This window comes from Xiphias gladius, chromosome 19 (assembly GCF_016859285.1).
Source record: "Xiphias gladius isolate SHS-SW01 ecotype Sanya breed wild chromosome 19, ASM1685928v1, whole genome shotgun sequence".
NCBI classification, from domain to species: domain Eukaryota; kingdom Metazoa; phylum Chordata; class Actinopteri; order Istiophoriformes; family Xiphiidae; genus Xiphias; species Xiphias gladius.
In genome coordinates, this window is record NC_053418.1 from 20,486,358 (window position 1) to 20,511,214 (window position 24,857).

The 24,857-nt window shown below is 42.8% G+C and overlaps 3 protein-coding genes and 1 long non-coding RNA gene across 6 annotated transcripts in view; 2 read left to right on the forward strand and 2 right to left on the reverse strand.

The window, feature by feature from the left end:
- LOC120805289 (tetratricopeptide repeat protein 28-like) overlaps positions 1-535 on the reverse strand; it is a 162,138-nt gene extending 161,603 nt beyond the window's left edge. Inside the window, exon 1 of the mRNA XM_040155400.1 lies at positions 283-535. Coding sequence (XP_040011334.1) covers positions 283-312 — 30 coding nt within the window. The 5' untranslated portion in view covers positions 313-535. The remainder of the gene's footprint in view (positions 1-282) is intronic.
- A 4,619-nt stretch (positions 536-5,154) lies between these two features.
- Positions 5,155-7,426, forward strand: LOC120805291 (L-serine dehydratase/L-threonine deaminase-like). The gene is made up of 8 exons (XM_040155402.1): positions 5,155-5,183; positions 5,408-5,564; positions 5,759-5,798; positions 5,885-6,024; positions 6,117-6,208; positions 6,675-6,902; positions 7,010-7,134; positions 7,233-7,426. The coding sequence occupies exons 2-8, from the start codon at positions 5,412-5,414 to the stop codon at positions 7,424-7,426; spliced, it is 972 nt and encodes a 323-aa protein (XP_040011336.1). The 5' UTR covers positions 5,155-5,183; positions 5,408-5,411.
- Positions 7,427-9,723: 2,297 nt separating this feature from the next.
- The window catches only part of LOC120805054 (probable E3 ubiquitin-protein ligase HECTD4), a 38,278-nt gene continuing 23,144 nt past the window's right edge, over positions 9,724-24,857 (reverse strand). For both annotated transcript variants that reach the window (XM_040154896.1, XM_040154895.1), the window contains exons 47-76: positions 24,653-24,801; positions 24,432-24,511; positions 23,989-24,152; positions 23,602-23,839; positions 23,313-23,449; positions 23,096-23,222; positions 22,232-22,369; positions 21,969-22,105; positions 21,677-21,837; positions 21,410-21,591; positions 21,114-21,319; positions 20,884-21,014; positions 20,562-20,767; positions 20,272-20,451; positions 18,390-19,789; positions 18,090-18,297; positions 17,769-17,992; positions 17,500-17,645; positions 17,289-17,392; positions 16,688-16,811; positions 15,277-15,467; positions 14,903-15,049; positions 14,581-14,700; positions 14,317-14,472; positions 14,085-14,188; positions 13,520-13,741; positions 13,233-13,399; positions 12,872-13,067; positions 12,460-12,682; positions 9,724-11,940 (exon numbers count right to left, since the gene is read on the reverse strand). In XM_040154896.1, coding sequence (XP_040010830.1) covers positions 11,804-11,940; positions 12,460-12,682; positions 12,872-13,067; positions 13,233-13,399; positions 13,520-13,741; positions 14,085-14,188; positions 14,317-14,472; positions 14,581-14,700; positions 14,903-15,049; positions 15,277-15,467; positions 16,688-16,811; positions 17,289-17,392; positions 17,500-17,645; positions 17,769-17,992; positions 18,090-18,297; positions 18,390-19,789; positions 20,272-20,451; positions 20,562-20,767; positions 20,884-21,014; positions 21,114-21,319; positions 21,410-21,591; positions 21,677-21,837; positions 21,969-22,105; positions 22,232-22,369; positions 23,096-23,222; positions 23,313-23,449; positions 23,602-23,839; positions 23,989-24,152; positions 24,432-24,511; positions 24,653-24,801 — 6,105 coding nt within the window. In that variant the 3' untranslated portion in view covers positions 9,724-11,803. The remainder of the gene's footprint in view (positions 11,941-12,459; positions 12,683-12,871; positions 13,068-13,232; positions 13,400-13,519; positions 13,742-14,084; positions 14,189-14,316; positions 14,473-14,580; positions 14,701-14,902; positions 15,050-15,276; positions 15,468-16,687; positions 16,812-17,288; positions 17,393-17,499; positions 17,646-17,768; positions 17,993-18,089; positions 18,298-18,389; positions 19,790-20,271; positions 20,452-20,561; positions 20,768-20,883; positions 21,015-21,113; positions 21,320-21,409; positions 21,592-21,676; positions 21,838-21,968; positions 22,106-22,231; positions 22,370-23,095; positions 23,223-23,312; positions 23,450-23,601; positions 23,840-23,988; positions 24,153-24,431; positions 24,512-24,652; positions 24,802-24,857) is intronic.
- Positions 21,695-24,663, forward strand: LOC120805056. 2 transcript variants are annotated; one of them, XR_005709495.1, is made up of 3 exons: positions 21,695-21,807; positions 23,100-23,169; positions 24,435-24,663. It is a non-coding gene; the product is annotated as an uncharacterized LOC120805056 (long non-coding RNA). The 2 variants fall into 2 exon arrangements; XR_005709496.1 differs by lacking the exon at positions 21,695-21,807 and adding an exon at positions 22,020-22,122.

Below are 24,857 nucleotides of genomic sequence, written 5' to 3' on the forward strand. Positions count from 1 at the left end.
ACATTAAATCCCATTTAGGTTGGCTATGGTCTGCGACAGGAGAGCCCACACATACACTGTGCAGTACAGCTCAGTATGCATGACTGGAAAATCGATAGAGGACTTTTTACGAGTTTTTCGCTGGAATGGTCATTTGGTATTTCCTGTCCAGGACGCGAAGTTAAAAAAAAAAAAAAAAAAAAAAAAAAAAAAGTGTTATTCAGGAGGCAATAAAATGCCAACAACTACAAAAACGGCAGCTCGCACGACAGCGTATAAAGTAGTTGTTTTCAATCTATTTACCTTTTCTTTCAGAGTCGCTTGCTTCTCCATCCTGTCTGACTGCTTTGGTTTGTGAGACGGGTTATCGCTCTCATCCCATCACACTCCTCTTGTTGACTTTTCTATCGACTGTTTATGCATTAAGAGCTGTTCAAAATGTAGCCAAAAAGTCAACGTTGTAGTGCAGGGGTCGACAAACTGCGGGGAAAATCCACAAAAACGGAGCTGTGTGGCGTTCAGGAGAAACTTTTCTCAAGGAAAGTGCGCCATGTTGTCAAATCTTTTCCTTTTTTTTCTCTCTCTCTCTCGTCTTTTTTCCCCTGTTGCCATAGCGGATTTCGGAGCGCTGTGCCGAGGGAGGCATGAAGGTCTGTGGGAGCCTGAGTCAGGAAGAGAAAAGCACAATTAATGAATGTAGCACTCAGGAATGCTTTGTTTTGGTTTTTAAACGTCTTACAAACCATTTAAAAAGTGGAAAAGCAGATGTTGGCCAACTTTCAGGTCGGGGGCGTTCATAGACTCTGTAAGGTCAGGGGGTGAAGGTACAAAAAAGGGGGGCACCTACCTTAATGGTGCCCCACCTGTGCTGAGTAATACCCCAGACCATAATAATGAGCAGGCAAGTGGGACCAAAACCATTCATTTCAGCGCTGAGTTCAGGAATTTCTGACAGCCACTGCTAGTTGGTGGAGACAGAACTTCTAATAATCCAATATTAACGCTAATACAATAAATTCGGCAAGTTTCAGAGGAGCTACATACAGTTTGTGTGTATCTGGATCCATCAACAAATCACTCCAAATACATAACACAGCAAAAGTACCTAATAGATGCCATAAATTATGATTATTATACTATGGGGCTCACAGTTGTGGAACCATCTTGGAATAATGCAATAATAATTGCACAAATGCAGTATGATTTAGGCTGAATTTGGTCACCAACACACACAAACACCTTAAAGCTGCATATATTTTCTATAAAAATTAAATGAAAAATAAATAAATAAAATGTATCAGCTGGCTATGTAATGTGAAAGTTACTGCCCATAGTGGCAAACCCACAGACAGTTTTCCCGAGTCAGCAGTTCCCCTCAGCTCTGAGCATTTGAGCGGCTTTTAGCTCACTGTTTCGGTTTCCAGTCCACAAACTCCACCTTCATCAAGGTTGTTTTCAGCCACAGGAGGCAGCTGTTTTCAGCGAAAAAGTTCTGACTGTGCACTATCTGCCCAGCACCAAAAAAAACAGACAGACAGAGTTAACAACTAGCTAGTGAAGCATCTAACAGCTAAGGTGCCAGATACACATTAACCTAAGCAGAGTTTGTGGAGAGCAGAACAGAGCTAAAAGAAGAGCAGATGTTGGGCTTATATTCATCAGGTGGCCAGAAACACAACTCTAAATGCTAATACTAATTTCGCCCCACTTCTGCTGGATGTGTAAATGACCAACTTCAAGGTTTTACTGTATGTTAGTGGTGTGTTTTTAGCTTGTTAAGCTGCCCCCAAATGGCCAAAAAAATTCAAATGTGGTTGTAAGCAGTAATTTAAATAGAAGACACACAGTATTTATTCACACAAAGACAGTATTACTGGTCTAGAGCGCTAGGATTTCTGCTGTCGACCAAGCAATACACCTTTTCCACTGCAGACATTTCGTTAGGTCATAGGAGGAAAAGCACAGGGCAGGTCTAATTAACTATGTGGCTGCAGACCCTTGAGTTTTGCTGGTTCCAGCGCCCTGGTATTGTGTATGCTAGCTAATTAGCATGGCTCACTGGTGCACTTCAATGGAACAGAGCCATCTCTTAATAATGATATTAATTAGACTTGTGCTTTCCCTGTTCTGACGAGTCAAGATATCTGTTTGTATGGCAGTAAGTACTTTATGACATTTGGGCAAAAATTAAGCATGGAAGTCTCAGTCATGCACTCTTCATGTGGGCAAAACTAGTTCCACTGTTGTCAAATCAACTTTGTAATTGCATCATGAGGGCCACTTTTAAAATAATTTTACCAAGAATAAGATTTTGTATGGTCCCTCAAAACACGTTCTTAGCTTTTTTTGCCACCATGATCACCACCAGATGTTACTAAAGTGCCATATCTGATGAATGGCACCTTTTACGCTGGGACTCCAGATTTATTGCAAGGCTTTTACTCTAATGAAAACTGTTCGTCATCTTACAGAATCTGCTGCTGGAGTTTAGTTTGCTGATGCAGATTTGACCACTGACAGAACCTGCTTTATAAATTTTAAATCAATAAAGTTTTTGTTCTTCTTGTGGCTTTTGAAATTATGACAACTGATCTATTCTCTTCTACTGTGTCAAAAGAGCTGTGTCTGCACTACTCACACAGAATAAATTATTAAAAAGGGGCTTCTACACTGAACGCCCTTGCAGGTATTTCAAGTCTTGTTCAGTATTTACATTTTCAAAATTACTTGCAGCCTTAATGGTAAATATAGATAGCCTAGGTAACAATAAATGACTCTTTACTAGCCCTGATGACTGAGTAACAATATAATTTGCAGAAATTCTGCAGACATAAGCAAAATTTTGTCTGATATTTCCAGGAAATGAGGCAGACTGATGCAACTCAACTGCTCAGAAAGAAAAATAAATGAAAAAAAAAAATGTACGTGCAGCTCCTCACCAGCAGATGGTGTAACAATCCTTTACAGAGTAGCCTTTGGCCTTGACACCAGTAGTCTTGTAATTTCCTGCAAACTAAGAAAAAGTAATTAAAGTCTTTTTCGCAGGAGGCATTTTGGTATGAAACAGCAGGAAGAACACACATGTAATTAATAGCATTTATGATGGCTGAATTACATTAAGTTGTGCCAGTTTGGGGTGCCCGATATTGTGCATGCTGGCTTACTGGTATGGCTTTTACTGGGGCATTTAAATGAAATGGAGTCATTGCTAATGTAATTGGCCCCGCCTGTGCTTTTCCTGCTCTGACAAGTCAAATTGTCAGGTGTGAAAAAAAGCCTATAGCTTTTATTTATATCACAAGTGAGTTATTGTAAAAAAAAATAACCGAGTGTCACACTGTAGGGTAAAAACTTTAAGTCTTCTGTTGTACATTTTGAGTACACACAAGGTTGTGAAATGGTTTTTCATTACTGTTATATATCCTCCACCCATTTAATGGGGAAATGTTTTGCATTCATTGTTCAAGGTTTAAAATTATGCGATGGACAAAATATAATATTAATAACATGAAAAAAATAGCATTTGCACTACAGAGAGATGCCTTTCGGTTTTTCAACACATACCACTGATTGCAAAGATAAATATGTAATTAGGCCTACTTACACCTTAAATGCCAAACTGAGACAATTGCTTTTGTTTAAAGTTTTTATTTAAGGTAAGGCTAAGTTTGATCATGACAGAATTAACACCTTGTAGTTTCTGAAGTGGCCTTTCAACACTTTTTCCACTTTGGTCAGATCTCCACTATAAAGAAAAAACAAACAAAATAATAAAAATAAAGACTTTCGGTCCGCACTTTGTCATGTTATTACAAAGGCCTGCAGTATATGCGTAAGGCAGATTAGACCGCCTTCCAATACCTCTTTGGAGAATATCATTTTCTTCAGTGGTGAATTAATTTTTTGTGGACACATCTGTGTTTAGAAAAGAAAGGAAGCCGTAGTGATGAATGTGCTTGAAATCAAAGCAGCTAATTTGATCAAGTTCTAGTAGCTTTCTTTTCTCACCCGACAGGATGAGCAAGCTCACTTGACAGAGTGACCTACACACAGTGTTTGAAGAAGTACTTAGAAACTTTACCTGATAAAAACACTCTAAATCCCCACATTGGAAATTTTACTTCAGGTAGGTATCTTAAAGTTTCAAAAGTAAAAGTACTCATTTATTCATCATAAAAGCACACTTATATAATTGGATTATTATAACTGATATATAAACATGTAAGCAGCATTCTCACTGTTGTAGCCAGCGGAGTTACTTTTATATATACAATAACAATTAATCAATCAACAACAATTCATTATAATTTATAAAACATAATCACGTTTGTCATGTTGATATCTTAATCCGTAAAGTATGATTAACTATAGCCGACAAGCAAATGTAGGCCTAACTGAGTAAAATGTATAATAGTTCCCTCTGGACTGAAGACAAGGTTAAGTGGAAAGTAAAGGAGGCTACAGAGACTGGGTACAGCCTACATGAGCGCACGTCCTTCCACCGCTGCCTACATTATAGTCAGCCTCATTTTGTTCGCACTCTAGATAAGCTATTTACAACCTGACAGACAGAGCTTTTAAAGCACTTCATTCCACTCGTCCTGAGACGATCACCGGATCAGGTTTGAACCGTCCGCACGGACTCTGCTGCCGGAGCCCGCTTTTGGTAGTTGGGAGATCGAGGGGGGGGGGCAAAATAGTAGTGACTCTTTTGGTTATGCCAGCAGTGTGTGCAATTCCTTTAGAGGGGGAGAGAACATGCAAAAGACATCGTGAGGGTGGAATTGTGTAATGAAGTCTAGGGAAGTCACATTTTTACAGGCTTTCCAGCTGTGTGGTGTAGAGTAATTCAAATACTGAGTTTCTCTGATCATGACGGCACCGGGTGGCGGGACATCTTGTCTTCTCTCATGCACTGCAACAGGCCTTCCGGTCAGAGCAGTGCGGACTGCGCGAATATCCCAACCTACACGGGACCCATCGTGGAAAAGTGTTGTCTGGAGAAATGCCCTCATCCCCACGGCCGCTGGGAGGGTCCGCTGGCAGAATGCCCGACGCTTACTGGTCCGCAAGTGAGCCTCCTCTGCCAAGCCCACAGCGCAAGCAGGTATATATCCACTTTGGTTGCAAGAGGGATGGGAGTACGGACGCGTGGGGTCATTATTTACAACGCAGCTCGTTGTCCTGTCTTCCACCTGAGTCTGGTAAATTGAAATAAACTATTTCGAAAATTCATCCCTGTTTCCTTTTTATTTTTGATCAATGTTTTTTTTTTTTTAATCAGTAAGCAAAGAGAAAGTTAGAACATTTTGGAAAACAAAAATCACATTTGCAAATATTTCTTTTATCATCTCAGTGCTTTGAACTATTTGGAGCTTTTCTCTTGAAAAAAAACAAAACAACATTTCTCTGCTTGTCTTTTTCACAGTGAGATGAAGACCCAGCAACCTCTTCATGTGGTCACGCCAGTGAGGCAGAGCCTTGCCCTGAGCAAAGTGGCTGGGACCTCTGTTTACCTCAAGCTGGATTCATCTCAGCCCACAGGGTCCTTTAAGATCAGGGGCATTGGGCACCTCTGCAGAACTGTGAGTCATATGATTTCCTACTGTCGCCCTGTTTTTGAAGGAGGCTTGTGTTCATGAAGGTGTGGCTGAGATGACTGGCACAGGTCCAGCGGAACCAGTGCGGACCAGCTGAAGTGTGTCATCTCCGATCTGAACGCCGCGCTGCTGTGTTTACAACTGGCTGACTGTGATGTCTCTTTTGTTTTTTCATGTAGTGGGCAGAGCGAGGATGTGAGCGGTTTGTCTGCTGCTCTGGTGAGCACCAAAATCTATGTAATAATCATCTTTGGTCCTGTTGGTGTGTTTGAGTGCGTACTCTTTGACACCTCTGGTCCCAACAGGAGGAAATGCTGGTATGGCGGCAGCTTATTCTGCCCGTCAGCTCGGGGTACCTGCCACCATAGTAGTTCCAAGTGTCACACCAAATCCCACAGTGGAGAGGCTGAAGGACGAGGGTGCCACTGTGGTCATTCATGGCAAGGTTGCTCATTACTAGATTATTATTAATCCTCTATGATCTTAAAATAATTTTGATTCATCGGGTTAAATAAAGTCGTGTCTTTTCTTTGTCAGGCTCTAAATGAAAGCATTGAATACGGACACCAGCTTGTGGCAAATAACCCTGGCTGGATATTCATCTCTCCGTTTGATGACCCCCTCATCTGGTAAGACAGTCTCAGTCTTTCTAGACCCTCGGGGACTGGGTCAGCATCGCTATGTGCTCTCTGAAGAAATCCTTGCATAGTAATCTATCTGTGATCAGGAGATAGAGGGGGGAGGCACTGATAAGACAGTTTCTTCTCCTACATTGCCATTCCCACCCATGCATAGCACAGTTGCAGGGGCCCGATGAGGTGTTATGTCAGATACACTGTATCTTATCTTAGTGCTAGCTTTGAGGGGTTGTGATTCATTTACACAGTAGACCTCCCACTTGCAGCATTAGAGTCAACCGTAAATTGTTGACATCATGGGCTACTTACAATAAGTTATGATCAGCATTTGCATTTAAGAAAGCAGCACTGCCTTGGGGGAGAAAGAAAGAGTAGGCATATGTCTATGTTTTCCAAAATAAAAAGAAAAAAGAACTTGTAGAAAAATGACAGGGCAGGGTTGTGTTTGTGTGTGCAGGGAAGGGCATACGTCTCTGGTGAAGGAGCTGGAGCAAGACATGAGGGAGAAGCCAGGAGCCATAGTGCTGTCAGTGGGAGGCGGAGGCCTGCTGAATGGAGTGGTGGAGGGACTGCGTCGTGCCGACTGGGCTGATGTACCTATTATAGCCATGGAAACCATGGGAGCACATAGCCTCAATGCAGCCATGAAGGCTGGAGAGCTGGTCACTTTACCTGCAATTACCAGGTACTGTACACAACCTAATCATAATGCAAATAATGACACTGTCTGGCATTTGTTGTCTACAGTGACTCTTGTTGTGGTGAAAACTGACTTTTTATTTTACTCTCCAGTGTTGCAACCACGCTGGGCCTGACACGGGTCTCCGCACAGACGATGAAACTAGTGGACGAGCACACAGTTTTCTCAGAAGTGGTCACAGACCAGGAGGCTGTAAAAGCTGTCGAACACTTTGTAGGTGAGTGCAACCCACACCCGAATAGATGCACACTAGATCTAAAATGACAAAAGATCAGTCATGAGACTGATCTCCCCTGGTATCTCCTCTTTCTGCAGATGATGAGAAGGTCCTGGTGGAGCCTGCCTGTGGTGCTGCCCTGGCAGCTGTGTACAGTGGCATTATCAAAAGGCTGCAGGATGAGGGCAAGCTGGCCCAGCGCCTGGGCCCTGTGGTCATCGTGGTGTGCGGTGGCAACAACATCAGCATGGGGCAACTGCGGAGGCTGAAAAAACAGCTTGGTATCATCTAGCATGGCCAACTACCGCGGGTTTTTCTGACCTTTCTTCTATTCCCCCATTATCCGGTCTCAATCCTTAAATCCCACCGTTCATGTGCTCCGTTGACCGAATCATTCCAGACTGTGAAAATCTCCTGAGCACTGAGACAAATGTGAGGGTGAGGAGCTGGAGGGATTTTTTTTATCTTTTAAAAATGTTGTAATTGTGATGCTGCTCTGGTAGAGTCAGTTTGTGACTAGAGAGATTGACACATTTAGGTTGCAATCACATTTGTATTTAGCACGCCTGCTTTGTAAAAGTGCTCGTATGTTGTTCTTCTGCTTTTGTACTTTTGAGATGTATTTAAAAATTAATAAATTATATTCCTGAACATTCTGCCTAAAAATTCATTTCCCTGCTCTGACAGTCTCTTATTCCTGGCTGCAGATGGTATGTAAAATACAGATCAAACCACTTCCTCACAACTTAAACTTTAACCAAGAATCGTACAAAAGGTCATGAATGGACTTCTGGCTAATGTTTGCTTCCTATTTTCCTAAGACATTTCTGTAAACTGTTTTTATACTACAACCAGGGTGATAAATAGACCTGGACGGTATTAGCTTATTGCAGGTTTATCGTATTGTTTTATATGTCGAATTGATATACACATATAGTATATATGTTTACAGTATATAGTATATCTTAATCGTCTATCTTTAATAACCAGACATATCAAGTGTTTAGTGAGTGGGTAATCCTCCAAATGATTTTTGGAAATCTTCATATATCGCCCCCTTGAAAACAAAGAAACCCAAAGTATTTCAGTATATAAGATATGTATTTTGTGTGTACATTCCATATATATATATATATATATATTGCACTTGCTATGTAAAAGCCCTTTGATATAACTTCTGATTGATAAAGGGATGGTTAAACAGTGCAAACGTAAAATTATTTGGGCTGCAGCTTCATTCCAATCTCTCCCGTACCATTAAATTATTCACTGTACAACAATTCATCAATATCCCTGGTCTCAGTAGCTGTCTTTCTAATTAAGTTCCTCACAACTTTGGCATGCTTTGGTAGGCACATTGCATTCAGAATGACATCCCTGGGCAGCTGCGATCCTTTATGAATGAAGGAGTAAATCATAAAGTTTTAAACTTGACCCCTAACTTTTAATAAGGCAGTAAGTGAAATCAGTCAACACAGAGAGCATGTTTCTATGTCTTGCACTCTTCCTAGTGGGAGGATTATGTTACACAGCAGTGCTTTCCAGCCAGGTTAAATGGCCTCACTGCCATTAAGTTGCTAAAGAAGCTGTTTATGGGTCAGTTACGTGTTGCATCGCGTGTTGCGACATCCTTTTGAATACACTGAACTTCGAAGCGCTCAATTGGCTGCATTATTAGGGATGTGGCACTTTTCCTAGCTGCACATTGGTCAGGGGGGTCATTAACATAGGGGCGGAGGGCCCTTGTGTCAGAAAGAAAGAGGGTAGACAGCTGTATGTGAGGGACAGATGACTGGTACCTTTGAAACCGACTAGTCAACATGTTGGAGACATTCCTGGAATTCCTCCTGGCTAACATTGTAGACTTGGTATAAAAAATGAGAAATTTTACTTAAAAACATGAGATGTTAGACTGAATTTTAAGAAATAATTATTATTAAATCATTTTCTGAGAGAACACACTGTTCTGAGCGACTCACCACTGGTGCTCCACAGTATAGCTCTGCTGGATGAGCCATATATACAACTCATGTAAAAAGGAGTTTGCAGTGTAACAGAAATCTATCAGTTACATCAGATTTTTGCTCACAAAGCTTTTTAAACATTGCCTCTGCAGCTGTAGATATTTCCCTTTGAATATAGCCCAAAATGGAGCTGAAGAAATAGCGTGACTTTGTGAGGAGCATGACTAGAGATCCAGCTAAAACTGGCCTGGCCCAGCGCTTGCTGCTTTGAAAAGGTGTCTGGTTTACAGCCAGTGGTGACGTAACCAGGGCTGGTCGCGGGGCCTTACATAAAAAGCATGTCCTAAAGGAGACAAAACATGCTTCCCAGGCATCATTCATCATGATCAAGAGTTGTTGTCTATGTAGACATATAACAGGCGAGTCTGCTGGGCCATGTCAAATGGCAAATGACCCATTTTGGGGGGATTTTGCAGTAGAGAACATCCGTTTATGAAACATGTTTTCCCAACAACTCTGAATGTTTCCCTGAGCAATATCATAGTAAAAATTAATTAAAAGAAACACAGAAATGTTGTGTCTGGGTCAATATGTAAAATACATAAAGCAGGACAGTCAAACAGTGTTTGTACATGAAGACATTTCTTTATTGTGACACAGAAATCTCAAATGCCATCTGATTCTTTACATCTGTATAATCCATTTTAGATATGTTACGTTTCTGATGTGTGGAGGTAAGACAGTAAAAGTTAAGTTAATGCAACCATAAATAATTGTAATAAATATCAAGTAAATGTACAGCACACATTTTATCGCGACACCTCTTTGTATGGATATGTCCTTTTTCTAACATTATCTACTCCCCCGGAGGAGGAGGAAGTAGGAGAGAGAGCGTCCCTGTTAGCAGCGGTATATCACCCTTCAAAAGAAATGAACCAAAACCAAAAACCTCGCAAGCAATCCAACAATCCAGTACGCGTCAAATATCAGTTCTGTTGTTTTTCTGTTCTATCCAAGTAAAATGGCGATTTTACTCACACAAGAAAACATGTTTCACCATGAGTAGAAGAAATTGAATCCATCTGAGTACAAGACAAAGGTGATAAGATTACTGGTATTTCCAAAATTCATAAAAAATAACAACACAACAAACTGGATATCCAACAGACATCACCTAGTTTGCTCATTTTAGAATCTTATCTTGGAAGAGTAGTGCAAACCAAAAACAAAAATTATAAGGGAAAGTGGATTAGCAATTAATAAAAACTGCCATCAAACATAACTCAGTCTATTTACATTTTTTTTCTATTTAATTTTTACAAAGCTAAACATTTGGTTATGGGTAAAATTAAACCAAAAACAGCAGAATCCTGTTCGTCTTTCATTAAAGAAAACTATGAAAAGGCAGAACTCAAGACAATCCACCACCCCTTCCCTAGTGTATGTGTGTAGATTGTGTATGTTGGGGAATGGGGGGAGGGGGGGAGGGTTGTTGCACATTCAGTAGCAGTAGCACATAAACAATGTGGGAGAGCAGCTCATGAGAACATCATCTCCTTCCCATTTTCACAAAGCAACACTGGCTTCACAAAACTGAAATGTCAGTTTACCAGAACCAGCAGGCCCCTCTTATCCCATCTACATGACCTAATAAGCATCCACAGCTATTTGGATATAGAAAAATCAAAGAGTAATTTCATAAACTAATAGATTAATATGACTTTTTTTACATGACTTAAATACCCTCTCTTCAGAGAATTGAATAAAATGTTTTCAGTTTATATAGGCATAAGTTAGTTTGTCCATTAGCAGTTCATATTTTTTAAAACAGGCAGCAAACAATATAATATCCTGTACAGCACTAGTTCACATCTTCTGCCTGCTCATAGCTGACGTGGTCAAAAATAGGCAGCATCACATGTCCTCTTTTTCTGGTAGTCGTCGTACCTCTGTCTCAAACATCGGACATTTCTGTGAAAATCATTTGGGTTTTCTCTTCACACACAACCAGCATCACCCTTTAGTGAGAGGCTCCTACTGTACAGCAAAGGCATGTTTCAGAACATCACCCCCACAGAGGGGAGACAGAGGGAGGCAGCTAGGTTAAGCATTAGGACAATAGCAGTTTGTTTGTTGCCTTTACGGTAATAACTCTGAGCAGATCTAGTTTAGCTGAGACCACACTTATGAATTGAACTTGCAACTGTAAAGTGCTGATATGAAGTCATCCTGTTAAGTTGTTAAATTCACAGAACCTGACTGAAACTTGTTAAACCCTCTGTTAAAGTTAGGGGAAGGGAAAAGGCAAACAAAAGAACGGTGTCACAGTTGTTTCACTTCAATGCCATCGTCAAATTCAGTGCATCCAGAACAGACACTTGTTATTGGTGTCAGTGCTAATTCAGATTATCTTCCCTGAATTCCTCCAAAAAAAAAATTAAAAAAAGCAAACATAATCATGAAATGCAATAAAAAAAAAAAAAATTAAAAAAAAAAAAGGAGGGATAAACATGCAAAGCATTGATAGCCACCTAGAATAAAAGGGAAATTAAATTTGTGGTTTTGTTGGAGCAGCAGAGCATAAAGGACTGTGGTCTATCTCAGAAGAAAGTCCAGGAGTGTGGGGGTGAAGGGAGGCAGAGGTCAAAAGTAAGATCGGTGGGGGCAGCTATATACGCTTGGGAACGCTGGGTTGTCAAGTCTTCTTAGCCACTGAGAGGGTCCTCGCGGTAGTGGATGGCGTATCGCAGTTTTTCCAGCATCACATCCAAAGAGGTGTACTGGGGGAGTTTCACCATGAACATACAGGTCTCCACGCGGATGTAGCGCGAGTCTGGCTGACCTGGAGAGCAGAAACACAGGAAGGTGTATTACAATGAAATCACCTAGTGCTGCTCCTCCATAATGAGTCTTGTTTACAACTGGAGTGGTGCAATGAGTTTCTGTGTAGCAAATGTTAGCTGTTATGATAATAAGTTTGTCTAGGTGATAAAAGTGAGTAAGAGTGTTATGTTATCTTTACTAAACCCTAGTAGACTGATTTTAAATAGTGACTCAGGAAACTCAGAGATCCCACTTCTGCGAATGTTAAGTTCACATACAGTATCACAAATCTAACAGTGTGTTTTCCTACATGGAACTGCCGCGTTTATCTCCAGAATACACAGCTACTAATTTACAAAAAGAGTCAAGCTATGGCAAAAAACATGTTCAAAGTCTGTCTGAGGTTGCAAGACAAGATGAGCTGCTTTGATAATCACTATCAGTAGTTTCTGCACCAACAGCACTAAGAAGAATGTCACATAGAGATAGCAGCCTTCGTGTCCAATCACGGCCCTGTTAAAACCGTTTAAGCCATTACCTGCAGCTCCATCAGGAGGGGCGATCTTCATGGGGTACGGGGGAACGTGGGCGGTGTCAGGCCCCCCGTCCTTGCAGGGGCAGGTGAACGGGATGCGCTCCTGGTTGCACGCAAACTTGATGAACTTGCAGAGCTCCTCCTGAGTGAACATCTCCAGGGCGGTCCAGAAGAACTCGATGTGCTGGTCCGTCTCCATCAGACCCACCTGATACATGGTGTGAGCCTACAGACATTAAGAGTAGGGTATACTGAGACCAGATTTGATTAATGCTAACCTGTAAAAAAAATAAATAAGGTGCCTCCCATGTAAATCTTACAGTTCTGAAGTAGATGGGTGTGATTGACGTATGCATTATACATGGGTATAATAACAATGTACTATAAACAGATTTCAGACAAATGTAAGCTTTACCTTGAGGAACTCCAGGTTGATGTAAGGCAAGCCGCAGGTGCGCAGCTCCATCTCTAGAGGGCTGAGCATGGTGAGCAGCTGCAGGGGAATGATGGAGCCCAACCCTGCACGCACTGCTGTCATACACTCCACGTTCTGCAGCTCCCTGAGACGAAGGCTCCGCACTGCCCGCGCATACACATCCTTATTCTCCCAGCTTAACGTGCACATAAAGAAACGGACATCCAGAATGAAAAAAGACTAATGTGTTCGGGCTTGAAGGTACATACAGTTTTGAAGAAAATGTGCGCTGCATCAAGTTGTCTGCAGAAGTCAACAGACAACAAAAGCATGAACAATCAGCTGAGCAAGTTTCCTGTACCTGACAGTGAGGCTGCGACCTCGATGACAAAGCTCCACCTCCTCACCAGCCATAGTGATGTAGGTAAAGGTGCAGCAGGGCCGGCTGGGAGAGTCTGGGCTCTCTCCTGAATGGTGCTGGGACGAGATCTCAGCACACAGGGCCTCCAGCTCTGTCTCATCACTCACCTGCAGGACCAAATGGAAATGTTACGGCAGGATTGTATTCGCAGGGAAAGCCTAACGTCAACGAGCAATGCTGGAGACATCAAGTTGATGACATTTGATATCACGAGCAAGGTCCCTTACGTTTTCAAACTTTTTGACATAGTTGTAGGTGAGCACGTCAGCCTCCTGCAGGTCCTGCTCCGGGTCGAGGGGCTCAGCCACCAGACCCTTCCAAAAGGAGCCTAGTAGGTCCAAAGGAAGTGGCACGTCTGCACGGATGGCTATGCCCAGAAGCTGACCAAAGAAGTGCAACAACTGTTCCTCTGCATAGCTTATAGGGCATGGTGTCAGGATGTACTTTCCCTGAGGAAAGCAAAAAACAACTATGATTCATACTACATCATCTCTGATTAACTTTGTTGTACCAAATAAGATTCTCGGAAAGACTTGGGATTGTGAAATTGAAAGAACACTAAGTAGTTTAGTTATTGTAGTCCAAAATTTCCTCACAGCTTACTGGGAATGTTTTCAGACTCATTTCATAGTTAGGTTTCAAAAACTGTGAAGTAACATTGAGATTTCAGGCAGCATCAGGCCAATCTGTACTAGGATATACAGTATATGCCTTGTTTTAAAGAAAAAAAGTGTCAAAAACAGATTTAAAAAAAAAAAACCCATAAAATGTCAGATACTGAAAAAATGTTACCTTGTTACGGTTGGCTGCAGCACTGGGGCAGGGGAGCAGCAGGGAAAGAGCAGAGCTCTGTAACTCCTTACACACCTGCCATAGGAAGTGTCTGAAGGAGCCACCTGGAGATACAGATCCATTAAAGCTACAGTTAGGTTGGAATAAAAAAAAGAAACGGAAAAAAAAAACGTACTGACAAGTAATAGACTGTAAGGCAGTACAGAAAAAGCTGTGAAGGAGAAATTCTAACTTGTGCCATGAACTTCCTCTCCAGTGAAACGGATGTTAAAGGCATAGGTCGGGTCTCCTCCACTAGCCAGTTTCACACAAAGTTGTGATGACGGCACGCAAGATAGCTGGCGTGCTGCCTGGCAGAAATATGTGTTCTCTGATGATCTGATCTCTCCTGAAGGACAAATAACAGAGACATAGAAAGAATGTTTTGCAAAGAACCACTACAAGTGATATGAAATTGTAAAAAATAAACATGTGAACAAGCGAAAGGAATGCCTACCTCCCACAATCTCTAGAGGGTCCAGTGTAATCTCTGGAGCAGCGTGGTCAGCTGTTCGCTGTACTGTGGCATTCAGTACTCTGTTCATTACTGTGACCTTAGTGTCATAGAAGATTAGACCTGTAACAAATGAGGACAGAAGAAGTGGTGACGGTGAAAAAGATTAGATCTGACCAGATTCTCTTTGTTTTAGTCCAGTTCATTTATTTGTATTTTAACAAAACGAGTTTCCTAAATAGATCAATACATTGACACAGTCAACCCTCACTAACATGGCCCATATAGTTGGCTTTGTACACTTAACCTTCTAGATCCTGCTCACCTTTGGCCTCGCATAACAGCGCTGCAATGCTGTTCTGATAGGTATGCGTCTGTCTTAGCTCCACTAGCGGCAGGAAGAAACCCTCCAGCGTGTTGTTGAGGGACTGCAGCAGAGCAAAACGCAAACGCAGGCTCTCCACAGGCACATCTGAAAAGGCACAAAAAGTTAGATATGGCTGACAAAACAATTGAGAAAGTGAACTATGTAGCCATAATAGATGTTTGAGAGTTCATTCCTTAGTACCTGCACATTACATTATAGATGACAATATGTACATTGGATTCACATAATCATGTCACTGGAAGAGACCATGTTGACTTGAATCTCATGAGTGAGCGTACAGTCATGTTTTACTGCACAGGCAGGTTTCTTACTGAGCAGGCAGGCCACACGGGGATCAGCAGTATCACTGGGGTCCAGGTAGACTTCATGGGGGTGTAGTCTGGCTGGTGTAATAGCCAGGTGACGGCACAGCCTGTTGATGTACTGGACCAATGCCACATCCATTTCCAAGCTCCACTTCCTACAGGCCTTCTGGGCGTGACGAGTGTCTATACAAGTGCACCTAGTATAAAGGACAGCCGCTGTTAAATAGAGAACTCTCACTCTTTTATTCACACTATACTGTAGGACACTATACAAAATATTATAGGAGACAATTACAGGAATGCCGTGATGCAGGTTATAGCCTGTTAATAAGGATGGTTTGGGTAAAACATAAGCAATCTAATAATAAAATGGAGGAATCTTTGTCTGTATTTCGATTTTCTCTACAACCGCTCATCTGATTGCCTTCGAACTTTACGGGTGTACCGCTGAGGACCCAAGGAAGTGCAGAAAAATTCAAACATCACTTTTCTACGTTACTTGACATGAAGGAAAAGGCTGAACTACATTACAAAGGCAGTACAACACCCCGACAATTTACAGCGCCCCCTGGGGTCAGCTGAGAGGGGGAAAAAAAAATCCATGCTTTCATTGTGTAATGTTGATTTTACTGTGCATTTCATTTCAAAGTCTTTTGAGTGCATGGATCCGAGGGCACAGTTTACAAATCTGGGGGCACAAACTATAAATCTGAAAGCACGGCTTACAAACTGCGTGCGCAGATTTCTAAACCCAATGCCTACGCATTTACACATGTAACTCAACTCTGATGCCGCTTTCTACGCCATCACCCAGACTATCGGAGCTGAGTGGAGCAACCAACTCCAGCAGTAACAAAACAAGACCAACTGACGGCGCATACTGCAGCCCGAAAGGGACTCCTTGGTATTTTAAGTTGCCTACATTGAATGTGTAGGCAACTTGACCCCCCCCGAAGGGTCAGCTGAGAAGCTGGATTAATGCAGGCCAAGCAACCAGCCCCTACCCACAGACACATTTTGAATGGCGCTGCACTAGCGCTTACAATTTCAAACAACTGCCTTAGCTTACTTTGTCATTAAGCCTGATGAATCAAATATCCAAGAAACTGTGCTTCATTCAGTCATATTTTAATAAGCTGTAGTCGTTTTTTTTCCCCCTCTAAACCAGTTCCTTTTTTAGGAAGGACGTAAAATAAGATGTAGACGTCATGGTGCACTGTAATTATTGACGCATGTGGAAATCAAGAAGACTGCTGACAACAATTTAAAAACATTTTTTTTAGAATCACTTTGAAACAGCACACATTTTGTCACAACGAAACATTCTGAGTTTCTGGAAAGCCTGTGTATGTATTACAGTATTTGAGTTACAGCAGTCTGAGTGCTGGTTATTGGGGTCTGGCTCTCCTATTCTCACCTTTCAAAGTGGAGGTCATAACCACAAGCCAAAATTGCCCTCCAGACGCTGCGGATGTCCTGCTTTGCACGGTCAACAGCAAATTTATGAAAGCCTTCCAGTGTCAGGTACTTCTCCTCTGGGACTAAAGAAAACAAAGTGGTATGTGAAGCAGAACACAGCTCCAGGTTTCAAGACTCAAATTTATAAATAAATTAATTTATTCTTGTACAGAAGTAAAGCATCACAGCGGGGTCTATCACGAGTTAGTGCAAAGCTATATCTTCAAATATCGCTAATTTTACCTAACCAACAGTAAAAACATACCAAGAGACATTTAATTTCGAGTTACATAAAACAAAGACCAAAGCAGAAAATCGCCACTTTTTTGTCAGTGGATTGATCAGTAAAATGACTCATTTTTTCAGTATTAAACCTTAATTTAAGCAAGGGAAGGGGAGTATAGTTTAAGCTAATTCTTAAACAAAAATCCATTTGGTTTAACCTTTGAAGGCAACATTTTGTATACACTATGTTAATGCCTTGTCTAAAACTTTGAACCATCCATCAATTGACCTATTCCGTGATGTGTGTAGTCAAAGTGAATGTGATTACTACCAACCCTCAGTTTTCTTTGCAGGAGATTTTTCCACATCTTTCTCATCCGGTCTGGATTTCTCAGGAGATTTTGGCTTCAGGACTGTCTTCTTCTCACTCAGTGCAGTCCTGGCAGAGGAAAGAGACCAGCAAATTTAATGTAATTACAGCATCAAAGTGTAAATGTACCTAAACTTGCGCTTATGTTTCAAAGTGTTGTGCTGGAAATGACTTACCTGACACTGTTGAGTACAGACTTTTCCTTGGTGGGAGGTTTGGTGATGGGCCTCTTGGTGCTCACAACCTTGCCTTGATGCTGCTCTTTTCCTGCCTTACTGTACTTGTTCTTATTGGGCTTGGGAGTACCATACTTTCTTAGAATCTGAATAAAATAACATTATTGTGACACACGTGAATGTACATATAACTTGTTAACATATATAAAGTGTTACCAATGTGTTCCTGCTAGTTGATGCCAGAGGAACCCCGCCCCCCCTGTATGTACCTGAGTAAGTTGGTCTTCAAGTACTTTCTTGGGAGGTCGAACATTGGTGAAGAAAGTATGCAGAAGGTTGCCAGGCGTTTGAGAGTTGATCTGCTCTTTGCTGAGGTAAATGTCAGTCACTTTAACTGGCTTGGCCGGCGTGAGGCTGAGCATCTGCTCCGAGTGCACACAACTCTTAAAAATATCTGTGAGGATATCTCGTGCTCCTGGCACAAGTTTGTCACCTTGAAACATGGAGATAGAACATTTAAGATTTTATACTGGCATAACTAATGTCACTGTGCAAAAGCAGCAAATATTTAATTAGAGTTGAACACCAACCCCTGACTGATTTGTCCAGGAAGTAGTCTTCAAGGGCGGAGCTTCCCTGTGTGTCAAACAGGCTTTGGTTAACACTGGAGGCTGTGAGGATCTCCTCATTGGTCAACTCCATTAGCTCCTCTTCACCTTCGAGACTGGACAAACCAATCAGGTCACTGCTATTGAAAAGACTGGCACGGATTTTTTCCACCTTGGCCCGAGAACGAACCTATAATTAACAGAACAAAGACAAGCGTATTTCCCCAGAACAAAACCAGACCAAATAATGTAGATCAATTAATATACTGTTAATGAACCCACCTCAATGACAGCATAGCCCTTGATGGGCCTAGCCATGACTGCATTGCTCTCTTGTGAGGTGACTGTGTGCACAGAGCCGCCATCTGACACTGATTGGGTATCTGCACTGTCGAGAGGCTCCCCCAAGCTGCCTAGACTCCCCAGGCTTCCTGTACTACACAGGGAGGTATCTAGACTCTCCTGACTAGAAACAGTCTGGGAGTCTTGGGGGCCCTGCTGTGGGTATGTAACAGCCGAACCTGTAGCGGCAGGGGTGAGAGGTTGAACAGCTAACAGGTCCTGATCGACAGACAGTTCACTCGCAGTGCGGGAGACTCCCTGAGAGGAGCTGCAGATGGAGGTCTGGCTGGTAGAAGCTGAAGCGCTCACACTCAAAGCAGGAGTCACGCTACTAGAGCTGTCAGGACTCTCAGGACCTCCGTTGTTAGGGAAAGGGCGGTCAGGTTCAGGGCCTGCTTTGCCATCCTGAGGGCTAGAAACCCCAGCTCCAGCTTTGGGCTTCTTGTGGTCCTCCTCTTGCAGAGGGATGAAGACTTCGTCTTTGAAGAGTCCTCCATGTGCATTGCAAGCCCTTCGGATAGCATTTCGAACCACGGCCTCCTCCAGGTGCGTGGGGATACCTGAGAGCACCAGCAGGCGACTGTGGGCAGTGGGGCCCACGAGGGCCTGGCAGGCATCTGTCACTGCATCACTGGTCACACTTAAGCCCTGTGGGTCCTTATTGGCAAGATGTCGTAGGATCATTAGGAGAGTGAGGCAGCGGTGGAACCACAGCATGTCCTCAGGTTTACTGCCCGCCATGTTCAACAGGGCACTGTCACTCTCTGACAACCGTGCTCCTCCACTTCCCCGTTTCCCAGAGACTGCTGCTGCCACTGCAGCTGCAGCTCTCTCACGCTTCATCTTCACCTTCTTACGTTTGGATAGCAGACTGGGGCTCTGTGGTGTCTGACCTGGGGATGATGACGAGGATGAAGAAGAGTCACTGAGGTTAGGGGCACTGGTGGAGGACAGGGTTCCCACTGAAGTAACACCAACATTGAGGGGAAGCGTCACCTCTGCGACGGCCAGACAAACCTCCATCAGAGCGTGGAAGTAGGTGGAGAACCGGCTCTGCTCTGCCCCCAGAGCCAATGCAATTCCTCCAGATGAAGACCCCCCTGCTCCTGCCCCTCCAGCAGTCCATCCCTGAGTCTCCCGGTCGTAGAGCTTTCGGAGTTCTGTCTGCAGGGCCATGAGCACTGCGAGGCAGGGGTTAAGCAGCAGAGCAATGGAGCTGGAAAGGCCAGCTGGGCTCTTGCGCTGCTCTAAGTGGTGAATCTTCCGCAAAACTTCAGCTAACAAGTGAAAGATGAGTTCTTTGATGGAGGGAGCCAGATCAGTGGTCCAAAGCAAACCACCTAAAACAATAAGAACAATGACATAAAAAACAAAAAAAAACTGTGATTCGGGGAACTCTTTATTTATGTTTGGTATGATTTATCTTGCAAGCTTTCAGACTTATGGAACTACTGGTGAAGAATAATGACGTTTTATGACCATGTAAATTTTTTTGAAAATCAAACAAGGACCTGGAATCCAAAATTGAAAGTGGTAACATTTAACTAAGAAGGGTTCATTAAAAAATCCCCACTAAGCATTATATGATATCCAAAGGCCATAAAACAAAATCAAGAACAAATGTAGATTGAGTTTTAAAATTTTAAAATGAGTTTTAAAATTCCAAACCAATAATTTAAAATAAAATTCAGTTTTTCACCTGTTTGGTGATTATGGAGTAGGATTTTACTATGGTTACATTATATTAATGTATACACCAACCATACTAACAGGTTATTAAATTACACTTGTTAAATGTGGTCATAATGGGTGTTCAACCTACCTAGTAGTTCTACCACCTGCAGAAGCACAGATGAGGGCACAGTGTCCAGCTCATCCTCTGACCGTTCAATTCTATCTCCCATCTTCCACGTCAACAGCTGTTCAGCAAACGCCATGGCAAGAGGAAACTCCAGTGGCAAAGAGTGCAGCACCAGTACAGCACCAGGAGGGGGCGACACCCCTGCATGAAGAAAATGGGATATTTTATTCCTTTTCAACCTGTAACAGATTGTTTTATACAAAAAGGTGAAAAAGCTCGAATGAATTTCCTTTTAGGAGTTACATACTCACCCAGTTTGATGTGCACCTTATCAGTGGGTATGATGACAGAGGGGTATTGATTTGTGGTGGGAGGGGGAGTAAGGCCTGTGTTGGTAGGTGAGGCGTCCAGAGGATAGCACACGGCCTCCATCAGATTTAGCTGGCCATTTCTACGCACTTTGTGACCCAGACCATACACCATGACTCGAGCCCAGGGAGCCTTGTACAGGCTTGAGCTGATGGAGTGTAAAGGGTGGGAGAGAAATGTAACAAGGTTAACAAGAAATGGATGGTACGATAGAATCTAAATTCATCATGAATTGCTAAAGTGTAACACAGCACAGTAACTCACTCTTTGCGGCAGCCTAGCTGGCTCTCCTTGCAGGATATGATCACAAATGCAGCGCCTGGAAAGCTGACATCCATGCTAACCTTTGACTCGGTCACAGGAAACTCCTCAGATGTGAACTGCTCTGGGGCATTCTGTCAGAATGAACAGAATTACGAGAGGAGTTTATCAGCTTTACAAAGTGGTATCTAGTGATAAGTTTATTGAATCAAGTACTGATGGGCAGAGCTGACCTGTAGGAAGCAGCAGATCTGCTTCGTGAGCTCCAGTAAGCTTTCCTCTCCTTGATGCAAGGCACGGGTGATGGCCACTGTCAACCACTCCCGGATGGGCTGAGCATTGCCCTGATAGAACAGGTCTGTGGGAGAGCAGCTTTGGCCCTGGAGGTTATGAAGCACCGACTGGTCCAGCAGGATAGAACTAGAACTAAGTGTGCCATCTGCGGGAAGAACCACATCAGAGCATTCAGCACAGAAACAGAACATTTACATCACACTGAGAAATCCAGTTGTTCCCAATTTACACTCACCGGGGAGGGGTGGAGCTAGCAGCTGATTGGAAAGAAGCTGCAGGTGTTCCAAGGTGATATCGCGGATAGCAGGGATGTGGAAGAGACGAGTGAAGGTGTGGGGATTCTTGGGGGCAAAGATGTTGAGCAAGGCCATACGGCAGTATAACCGAGCCAGCGCACTCTCACAGCGAAGCAGTTCCCTGAGGCAAAGCAACAAAATAGCTGTGATTTTCAAGTGCAGGATGCATATAGATCATGCTCATCCTCATTAAGACCATATGTTACCTATGAATCTGAATGTTGCTACTGTCTAGTGAGACTAAGCCATTAGCCGCAGTGCGTCGAGATCCAGCGGGCGGGCGCTCCAGCATCTCAATAGGGTACCAGTACCTCACCAGCACCCCCTCACTGCGCAGGTAGGTCTCCACCTGTACAAGTTCATTCACCTGATCAAACACACACACACACACACACACACACACACACACACACACACACACACACACACACACAGAAACAAGTTAGATTACCAATAAAGTTACTATGAAGGTACTGAAGTGTCAAGTCTTGTACTTACAGAGTCCACATCTAGCACCACCCCGTGCAAACCAAAAGTCTTCAACATGCCGCGGATAGCAAACTTCGGCAGTGCTGTTCCCCCTGTAGTGCTGTTGGTATTATTGCTGTCAGGACAGCGGATGACCACCGTCAAGCCTGTGTTGAAAAAACAGGTTATTATCAAGGACAATGAAATTGCAAAACAGTTTTAATGCAGTGCTTACAATGTTTACAATGAGGTTAGATCATTTCAGCTTGTATAGTGATGGAGGTGAGTGGTACCTTTGCGAACTTTGTCGACAGTGAACTTGTTGGCCTCATCCTTGATATCCTCAATGGTAGGGAGGTAGAGGTCACGGGGGATGCCACCATTCTCTTCATACAGAAACTCCACTGTCTGTCTTGCAATGTCCACCATGCCTGTTTCCATTGAAACACACCACAGAGTGTTACATCTGACCGAATTTGTGCAAAAATTGAAATCTTAACATTAGTATAAAATATGCATAGGCTCAGAATGGGTATGGTTTAGTCAGTCATTCATGTAAAAGAGGCTCTAACTTTTGTCAGTTAATTTAATGTCAAATCTATCTGTAGCCCTATCATTGTCCTACCTTGTTCAGATTTGTTAAAAGATAATTCATTTTAAAATTCTATTTATGACAGTGCCCGCTTGTATGTTGCACTAGTGCACCTTCATTATTAGCAATATAGTAGAAAGCATTTCAACAGTAGAGGTGTGATTCTAAAAGTGGAACCAACATGCAGTGGAGGTGCATAGGGAGTACAGAGGATGGAAACTGACAGGTTTTTCACCTTTCTATACTTTCCATTTCTATTGTTCCATTCTTTCTGTTCAAGCAATGTTCTGACCCGAGGTGATTTATGGCATAGCTTCTGATAGGTTTTAGAGTTGCCAATAACCCACTTTCATTTTGTTTCCGTTATATTCATGATTAGATTTATACACAAAAATGCAGTCAAAACCTTTTTACAAAACCTTGAAGTTCATGGATCTGCTGAGCTGTTTATTCCTTGTTTTAGTCAAATGATGTTTGCAAAATAGATGTTCTAGGTTATGACAGTTTGCTATGTGTTATACTAGACATTTAGTCTATCTTTAAATGATATTATTTCATTCTTTACCCAGCTGCAGAGCTCCTTTGATTTGGTCCAGGCCCGATTTCCTCTCAGCCTCGTTACGGAACCGCCTACGAATGGTGGGAAACACTTTGGTCTCCCAGGCCTTGACCAGCAGGGCATAGTGATCCTCCTAATGTCAGACCCAAATCAAAATAAATGATGAAATATACAAGCATACAACTCTTTCTGGACACAGCGTTGAGAAGCGGTCCTCACTCACCCTCGGGACATCGTCATCATCCTCGTCGTCACTCTCATCATCTGCGATAGGCGGAGGATGTGGGTCAGGCCCAGAGGTGACTAGGTTCTCGTAGCTCAGCTCCACCTTGTAATGGCATGACAGGTCACTGTTGTACTCTGTACCAACAGGAAAAAGACAAACAGGAAATGCAGATTTAACACACGCTACCAACTCATAGGAAAAATATTACACAGACAAAAAAATCTAAGAAATTACGTAAAAGCATGTACATTATTTGTCAAAACTGAAATGAAGGTGACAGACATACGTTGCTGGGCAACAGCAACAGCTGCAATCCGACAAGGGGGTCCATGGGATCCAGAGTCTGATGTAACACTTGCACCTGCATCATTATCGCTGTCTGAAGCCATAGCAAAGGGCAGTGCTTCGAAATTTGCACTTATTTCCTCTGCAAGGTCTACACACAAGTCAGCCGCATTTCTGTGTGCTTGGCCCTCTGCGTATGCAAAAGGCCGGCTTCCAAAGTTGGCACGGATCTTTGAGTTCTACAAAAAAAACAATACAGCAAACAAACATCAGACTAACTATATTAAAAAATACGTATTACATACAATTGATAAACCAAATTTTAGAAGAGCTGAACAACAGCTCAAATATAAAGCTTTCAAGGTCATTTTAGCCAGCTGAAACCCACCTTCTTTTGAATGTGTACCAGTGGCCACATTCCACCAGCTACATCCTCAAGAATGGGGGTGAGCCGCTGGCCACAGTATGTAAAGTAGACCCTGCCTTTAGGAGCCTGACCAGGGGGTGGAGGAGTGCCCTCAGAGCGCTCCCAGCCTATCCCAGCCACGTCACCTGTGTTTATGTAGATGTAAGATCACATCTCAGTAATGACTCAATGTTAACAGGTAATGACATATTTTAAAACATGCTAACATGTTTGAGTTGAGGAGGCAAGACATACTCTCAAAAAGGGTTTTGTTGAAAAAGCAGCCAGTTAGGATACAATGGTCTTAAGGAGATTAGTTCAAATCCATAACATACATTGCTGTATGGATTTTTAAGCTGGCTGAATCAAACAAAAGAGATGGCAGACTGTATGAGGAGAAAAACGTTTTTTGTCTCCTGTCTCACCAGGAAGTAGAGCCACATCCAGCCTGACACTCTTCCACTGCAGCAGACTGGAGCCATTGTAATGTACTGCCCTACCATTACTGACAAACAGACAGACAGGAGACAGACGCACAGAGACGGAACGACACAAAAGAGAAAGATAGCAGTCAGCACTCAAGTCAGAAACAGAGCAGTGAGGAAAAAGATGGAGTCCCTCAAATTTAATGAGAAGTTGAACATACTTATGAAACAGACATGTGCCGACTGGGTTGGTCCATGCTCCGTCTCTCTTCTCTGCCTCAGTGGCAAAACCAAAGGACACAATTGGTCCACTGTCTTCCTCAGAGTCTCCATAGGAGACAATTTCTATCTCCCAGTAGAAAGATGGTGCCTGCACAGACAAAGAGAAGTAAATGGAAGACTGTGGATAGGCAAAAGTATCAGTGA